Here is an 8,216-nt window from a genome sequence, read left to right on the forward strand (position 1 = left end):
TTAGTCTGGCTGGGGAACTTTAAACAGGAAGTAAACCAGCTTAGTCTGGCTGGGGAACTTTAAACAGGGAGTAGACCAGGTTAGTCTGGCTGGGGAACTTTATACAGGGAGGGTAACAGCCTGAAATTTTCCTAGCTAAAGAAATAGCAAAAATTGAGTGCGAAGGGGATCCACTCGTAAATTTTTTATAGCCGAAACCAAATGTCAGCCCAAAGCAGTCACCCTAGTTAGGGCTGATTGAGCCCGTCTGAACACGGTACAAGGCGACAAAGAAGAAGATTGGATTTTGGCACAAGGGAGGATAACTTAACTCTAGAAAACCCTAAAACAAAATATTTATATCCATTTCCCGTGATTTTAAAAATTTGAACCGATTGCAATACTTTGTCATTACCCAATTTCCCGTGTTATGTGACCTTGCTCAACAAATTCTTTCAAGATTTGGGTTAACTTATGTGTGTGAAAAACTCTTTTCGACACTAACTTTTGTTAAAAATAAATATAGGTCCACTCTCTCTTACGTATAATGTGGCCCCCGGCCTGATCTGGTATCCAAAATTTGGCCCGCCTTCGAAAAAGGTTGAGCGCCCTTGCATTACATAGTACCTACATAGGTATAACTTGGCTACCGTTATTGTAATGGAAAGTAAAGAGCTACTTACTAGGATTCATTTCACGATAGCTAGATACTCCGTACGCATCAATGAGGGCTTGGAATGCTTTGGTGAACTTGTTGGTACGATTGTAAGTTGGGGGATCTTCAAATGTGTCCATACGATTCAGAATAGGGGGTACTGAACTACCACTACGATCCTGTATAACAAATCAATAGAAATAAATTAATAAATCATTGGTTGGGTGGAAGAGCTCCTCCAGGACTCCAGGAGAACCCTGTCAGTTACGAGCGAAAGAAAGCCATAAAAAAGGCAATTTCGATTGATGAACACTTTTCATAAATCTTGTTCCTATAATTTAAAATTCAATCTTCATTACTCTGATATAAAAAGTAAAGCTCTACGTATGCTGGGCTTTCTGTATAGGCATACTCGAAGAAAAAATTGATAAATTGATAAAAATTGATTTCTGTATAGAAAAAATTGATTTACTATTGATTTTTTACTGTTATGAGATTTATGGCTGGGGAACTTTAAACAGGGAATAGACCAGCTTAGTCTGGCTGGGGAACTTTAAACAGGAAGTAAACCAGCTTAGTCTGGCTGGGGAACTTTAAACAGGGAGTAGACCAGGTTAGTCTGGCTGGGGAACTTTATACAGGAAGTAAACCAGGTTAGTTTGGCTGGGGAACTTTAAACAGGGAGTAGACCAGGTTAGTCTGGCTGGGGAACTTTATACAGGGAGGGTAACAGCCTGAAATTTTCCTAGCTAAAGAAATAGCAAAAATTGAGTGCGAAGGGGATCCACTCGTAAATTTTTTATAGCCAAAACCAAATGTCAGCCCAAAGCAGTCACCCTAGTTAGGGCCCGTCTGAACACGGTACAAGGTGAATAAGAAGAAGATTGGATTTCGGCACAAGGTAGGATAACTTAACTCTAGCAAACCCTAAAACAAAACATTTATATCCATTTCCCGTGATTTTAAAAATTTGAACCGATTGCAACACTTTCTCATTACTCATTACATAGTACCTAGCTACCTAGGTATAACTTGGCTACCGTTATTGTAATGGAAAGTAAATAGCTACTTACTAGGATTCATTTCACGATAGCTAGATACTCCGTACGCATCAATGAGGGCTTGGAATGCTTTGGTGAACTTGTTGGGAAACCAAATGTCAGCCCAAAGCAGTCACCCTAGTTAGGGCTGATTGAGCCCGTCTGAACACGGTACAAGGCGACAAAGAAGAAGATTGGATTTTGGCACAAGGGAGGATAACTTAACTCTAGAAAACCCTAAAACAAAATATTTATATCCATTTCCCGTGATTTTAAAAATTTGAACCGATTGCAATACTTTGTCATTACCCAATTTCCCGTGTTATGTGACCTTGCTCAACAAATTCTTTCAAGATTTGGGTTAACTTATGTGTGTGAAAAACTCTTTTCGACACTAACTTTTGTTAAAAATAAATATAGGTCCACTCTCTCTTACGTATAATGTGGCCCCCGGCCTGATCTGGTATCCAAAATTTGGCCCGCCTTCGAAAAAGGTTGAGCGCCCTTGCATTACATAGTACCTACATAGGTATAACTTGGCTACCGTTATTGTAATGGAAAGTAAAGAGCTACTTACTAGGATTCATTTCACGATAGCTAGATACTCCGTACGCATCAATGAGGGCTTGGAATGCTTTGGTGAACTTGTTGGTACGATTGTAAGTTGGGGGATCTTCAAATGTGTCCATACGATTCAGAATAGGGGGTACTGAACTACCACTACGATCCTGTATAACAAATCAATAGAAATAAATTAATAAATCATTGGTTGGGTGGAAGAGTTCCTCCAGGAGAACCCTGTCAGTTACGAGCGAAAGAAAGCCATAAAAAAGGGAATTTCGATTGATGAACACTTTTCATAAATCTTGTTCCGTACCCGATTGTTCACATTAAACCCAATAATGATTTTGTAAAGGCTAATCAAGTTTCAAGATTTTTTCCCCCCTCTCAAAATTGAAGATTTAAATCAAATTTCAAGATCTCTTGAAAATTTAAAAAAAACTTGGGTTTACAAAGTTTCTTTGTACAAAGGCTTCTTAAAAGCCCCCATATTTGTGTGGCTCAAATTCCCAAGTTACGATGTTTTTTTCTGTATTTTAAATCCTTTTTGGAACAGTAGTGAAAAAAATAAAACCATGCAGAAATTAAAAATCATATAATGCATTTCTGTAAGTAACACCCTAATAAACCTAAAAACATCTAACTTACAAACTTTTCTTTTTCTTAACTTTGCTAAAAAAAGCCTAATGATAAAACTCCTGGCGGAAAATAACAGGAAAATCAGGATAGCAAAGGAACATTGTGATTCAAGGAAATAAAGGCTCGGACAGTTGCCATATCGGGTCCAGACCGAAAGGGTAGGGGTACTGAATATAGTCATCCTTAGGGTCCATCTGCAGATCCTTGTTAGAGGCCAGAGTAGACGAGTTATAGTTATTCTTCCAGTTAGAACCGAATAGGTTGAGAGACTTGGAGAATACATCGTTATAGATGAGACCCGTGTACATGGAGAACAAACCCATGAGCAGAATGATGTAGCGACCGCCGAAGAAAATCTTCCAGATCTGAAAAGAAAAAGGGACGATTTTACAGACCGCTTTTAGAAACCTTGAAAAAAGTTAGGCATTCATGTTTGTCACAAATGTCCTAAATAGAAATCTTCGTGGCTGAGTGTGTACAAAACGAGGCTTGTACACCGGAGCTCTGGGGTTCGATTGAATTGGATATTTATGTGTGTTCAAGTCTGTAGCGACCAGTGGCGGTATTACAAGAGTAAAATGATCATTTACGAGTGTAGAGTCGACAGATTTCAAGGAGGCTTAGTCATACAGTGATATAAACAAAAATTAGGAAAAAGCTATCTCAGCTTCACCACGAGTAATTCAAGATCTAAACATTATTTTCAGCATTTCAGCTTCAATATTTAGACCTAGGTATTTACCTCATTGTCGGTTTTCAGAGTCATCAGCGGTTTCTCCTTCATTACCATCCAAGCAGCAAATAAGAACATGATGGCTCCATGGCCCAGATCACCAAACATTACAGCGAATAGAAATGGGAATGTAATGATTGTATAGGGGGCTGAAATTAGGAGAAAAAAATTGATTTACTATTGATTTTTTACTGTTATGGGATTTATGGCTGGGGAACTTTACACAGGGAATAGACCAGCTTAGTCCGGCTGGGGGACTTTAAACAGGGAGTAGACCAGCTTAGTCTGGCTGGGGAACTTTAAACAGGGAGTAGACCAGCTTAGTCTGGCTCAGGGACTTTAAACAGGGAGTAGACCAGCTTAGTCTGGCTGGGGGACTTTAAACAGGGAATAGACCAGCTTAGTCTGGCTCGGGAACTTTAAACAGGAAGTAAACCAGCTTAGTCTGGCTGGGGAACTTTAAACAGGGAGTAGACCAGGTTAGTCTGGCTGGGGAACTTTATACAGGGAGGGTAACAGCCTGAAATTTTCCTAGCTAAAGAAATAGCAAAAATTGAGTGCGAAGGGGATCCACTCGTAAATTTTTTATAGCCGAAACCAAATGTCAGCCCAAAGCAGTCACCCTAGTTAGGGCTGATTGAGCCCGTCTGAACACGGTACAAGGCGACAAAGAAGAAGATTGGATTTTGGCACAAGGGAGGATAACTTAACTCTAGAAAACCCTAAAACAAAATATTTATATCCATTTCCCGTGATTTTAAAAATTTGAACCGATTGCAATACTTTGTCATTACCCAATTTCCCGTGTTATGTGACCTTGCTCAACAAATTCTTTCAAGATTTGGGTTAACTTATGTGTGTGAAAAACTCTTTTCGACACTAACTTTTGTTAAAAATAAATATAGGTCCACTCTCTCTTACGTATAATGTGGCCCCCGGCCTGATCTGGTATCCAAAATTTGGCCCGCCTTCGAAAAAGGTTGAGCGCCCTTGCATTACATAGTACCTACATAGGTATAACTTGGCTACCGTTATTGTAATGGAAAGTAAAGAGCTACTTACTAGGATTCATTTCACGATAGCTAGATACTCCGTACGCATCAATGAGGGCTTGGAATGCTTTGGTGAACTTGTTGGTACGATTGTAAGTTGGGGGATCTTCAAATGTGTCCATACGATTCAGAATAGGGGGTACTGAACTACCACTACGATCCTGTATAACAAATCAATAGAAATAAATTAATAAATCATTGGTTGGGTGGAAGAGTTCCTCCAGGAGAACCCTGTCAGTTACGAGCGAAAGAAAGCCATAAAAAAGGCAATTTCGATTGATGAACACTTTTCATAAATCTTGTTCCTAAGATACATTTTAAGTTTTATTACTTGATAAAGTTGGTAAGTATGTAATTAGATAGGTACTTCTAAAAGAACAAAATTTCTTTTTTTTCCCCCCCCATTAAATTCTTTATATCTCGAGAATCCCTATATCGATTATTTTCAAAATCGGGATGTACCTACATAGGTATATTTGGATTTTTTTTCTTTTTTTCCCCAAAGCTTGTTTTCAGATCAAAACTTAGAACTGAAAATGAACTTCAACTAGATTAACTAGAAGTACTTACGGTTCCACGGCGCAGAGCAAGTTGAATAGCGTCAATATCCAACACAGGTACCCAACATTCAGCAATCAGACACTTCTGGGTTACGTCCAAATTGAAGAAGTTCAGAGTATGATAGATAGCCTTGATCTTACGAACCTGTCAGACAAATAAACGAAATTATTCGTTGAGTTCTACATCACAAAAAGAGCCCAACAAAAGGCCTCAATGACCCAGAATCTTCACCAGAGGCCCGAGTGGCTTAAAATTTAATGAGAAAAGTCCCTTGATGTCTCTAACATTTTTTTCAAAAATTTCAATTAAATCGGACAGACTGTTCGAGATTTAACTAATCGAAGAATGTTTAATCAGCCAAAAAGGATATTTTAATAAGATAAAAAGGAGTTTTTATTGGTCCAAATAAGAGTTTTTAGTGATCCAAAAAGAAGGACTTTTTAAAAACTCCTGTTTGAATCATTAAAAACTCCTTTTTCTATCATTGAAAATTCTCGAATTAGTTAAATCTCTCATTAAGTCGTTGGTGAAATCCACCATGAGAGTTATATAGCAAGTTATAGATCACAGAAAAAAAAGGACATAAAAACCTGATATGGCTACCTATGACCTTAGCAATAGAAGTTGATGGACTGACCCCACCAGCATGCGGCCCCTGAGAATCGAACCTGTATTACAAGCTTCACAGTCTTACCTTGATGAACCAATTCTTAATGTTCTTAGCGGCGGCTACAAGGACCCGGTGTCTATGGTCCTGAGTTTCACCAATGACAGTGTTCAGATCTTCTATACGTGTGGTGACACCCATGGACATTTCACGACGATCAGTAGGGGCTTCCGGACATGGGTACAGAGTAGCACGGAACCCTGGAGGTTGGGAAAGATTATCAGTATAAAACGATTATTGGAATAGGGAAATATTGATTGCAATGGTGGCACTTAGTAATGTTGTAATATTCACAAAAGATGTGAAAAAGCTCTGCTTTACCACAAAAAAATTGAGATAATTAGGTAATTGAACCCTGGAGGATGAATAACGTTAGGTAATTCGATTGTGGTGACGGAGAATGTCTGTTTTACTTTTTCATTTTGAGGCCTTCAAATTTTAAGCCAGAGTACAAAACAAACACCGCTGAAGGAACAGAGTAGTCAGTAGTCAGCCTAGTTATTATGTAGGGTAACACACCTGCCTTATAAGCACTGGTTAGCTGGTTCGATTCCCGTCAGGCTTGTTCTCGAAACGGCTGGTTTCTCCGATATTCACATCCTCTTCTCTTCGATTTCGGGACGATAAGACCTTAGCAGTTACAGTTCCCTCTATTAATCTATTTCATGCTTTAATTTGGATTTGAACCACAAACTTGCAAATCCGAAGTCCACCGTGCTAACCACTACACCACAGAGGATAGTTTCTTACCTTCACAGATCTTCATGACCCTAGTCTTCAGCTGATCTCCTTGGAAGAAGATAATAAACACCGACTTGTACACAGGATCTCCCGAGTTAATGTCCTCCAGTGGTGTCTCAATCTCTGCCTGCCGCAGAAACACATTCCCGCGGCATGCACGCCATAGCATGCGTTCGAACGCGGGCATGCGTTCACGCAGCGCGACACCGGCTACAAACCTGTTGAAGTGAGGCACCCCCGGACCCCCCCAGGAGAGAGGGGGGGAGGACCTAGTTAGTATTTGATGAAGGGCAAACTTTCTGGGGTGTGTTCTTAACATGTAGTCAGACACTATGGCAAAGTGCCAGAGATTGTGATCACGTCAATATTCTAGGACCATAGTAGGTGACCATAATACAGAACATATCATAAAAGGACAGAAGGAACATAGGGGGCACAAGCGTGTATTATCTGTAGAAGAAATACCTGGTAAACACATGTGTTCATATGATGTAAGACTTGCTTACTTAGCACACTATTAATAGCTCACTGCAACTGTAAAACATTTTTTTTCTCCTAAGAATGCAAGAGGCCAAGTAAATCATAAAACCTCTCGTACGCAAAAAGCCCAATCTGAAGGAAATTATATGTACAACCAGATAAAAAGAAGGAAAGCAATATTGGGTGTAAAAACTCCGAAATAACCATGCGGGCCACACTTTCAAAGTTAAAACTTATGTGGATTAACTCATAAGGATTAATCAAAGGCTTAAAGGGCTAATCCTTAATTCAAAAGTTTCAACACAACAAAATTCAATGGAACAAGTTTTTTTGTTAAATTATTTTAGTACCCTACACCAACACACACTTATTTAGTAACAAACCAGATTTAAAAGAAAGATTTTTGGAAAGACAAAAATGCAAGTGTTGTTTTCTTTTCAGTCGCAAAATCTTTCCTTTCCACAAGTAGTTTCAGATGATATAAAAGTCCACACGGTTAAAGACGTTCTCAAAATTAAATCAGGTGGCCCGGACAGTAACATCAACATAGTCCATGGGGATTGGGCATGGACAAAAGTGAAAAGCAGACTTTTACCGAGTGGTATCCAAGTCAGAATAGACAATGAACGCTTTAACTAACCCAGTTCTATTTGTTTACGCAATAAACTATTTATAAAAAATGTGAAAAGACTTGTTTAGACTGGGGCAGGGGTAAGAGGGACTTTTTCAGCTCCTATTCTATCAGGATAGGAGCAAGGTGTATCCTAATTCTATTCTATAGATTGTCTACATAAGTCCCAGTTGTACAGGTCCAGCGTTGTTCTGTCTAAGCAATAGAATCATCGCTGATAGAGCACAGAAAGTCATCGATCTCAGTAGAAGTCACCACGCTTTCTCTGCTATTTTTACACCACATTTGCAGTCGCGATTACAAAGCCCCATTTGGTGCCAATTTTAATGCGCAGAATGGGACGAATTGCAAGCTTCCATCGTTAAAGCAAGATTTGATTCGATTTAAGGTCCATTTATGAGCAATGTGTGTCCATTTGAGATAAGACAGAGAAGAGAGAAAAAGAGAGAAAAAGAGAAGAGAGGAGCACAGGAGAGA

The 8,216-nt window shown here is 39.2% G+C and overlaps 1 protein-coding gene across 1 annotated transcript in view; it reads right to left on the bottom strand.

Annotated features, from left to right (window-relative positions):
• The window catches only part of LOC103512999 (V-type proton ATPase 116 kDa subunit a), a 10,897-nt gene extending 2,934 nt beyond the window's left edge, over positions 1–7,963 (bottom strand). Inside the window, exons 1-9 of the mRNA XM_026826319.1 lie at positions 7,905–7,963; positions 6,638–6,846; positions 5,915–6,087; positions 5,230–5,364; positions 4,670–4,820; positions 3,617–3,756; positions 2,998–3,239; positions 2,280–2,394; positions 659–813 (exon numbers count right to left, since the gene is read on the bottom strand). Coding sequence (XP_026682120.1) covers positions 659–813; positions 2,280–2,394; positions 2,998–3,239; positions 3,617–3,756; positions 4,670–4,820; positions 5,230–5,364; positions 5,915–6,087; positions 6,638–6,846; positions 7,905–7,951 — 1,367 coding nt within the window. The 5' untranslated portion in view covers positions 7,952–7,963. The remainder of the gene's footprint in view (positions 1–658; positions 814–2,279; positions 2,395–2,997; positions 3,240–3,616; positions 3,757–4,669; positions 4,821–5,229; positions 5,365–5,914; positions 6,088–6,637; positions 6,847–7,904) is intronic.
• Between the last annotated feature and the right edge of the window lie 253 nt (positions 7,964–8,216).

Source organism: Diaphorina citri, unplaced genomic scaffold, assembly GCF_000475195.1.
Source record: "Diaphorina citri unplaced genomic scaffold, Diaci psyllid genome assembly version 1.1 scaffold909, whole genome shotgun sequence".
Taxonomy (NCBI): Eukaryota; Metazoa; Arthropoda; class Insecta; order Hemiptera; family Psyllidae; genus Diaphorina; species Diaphorina citri.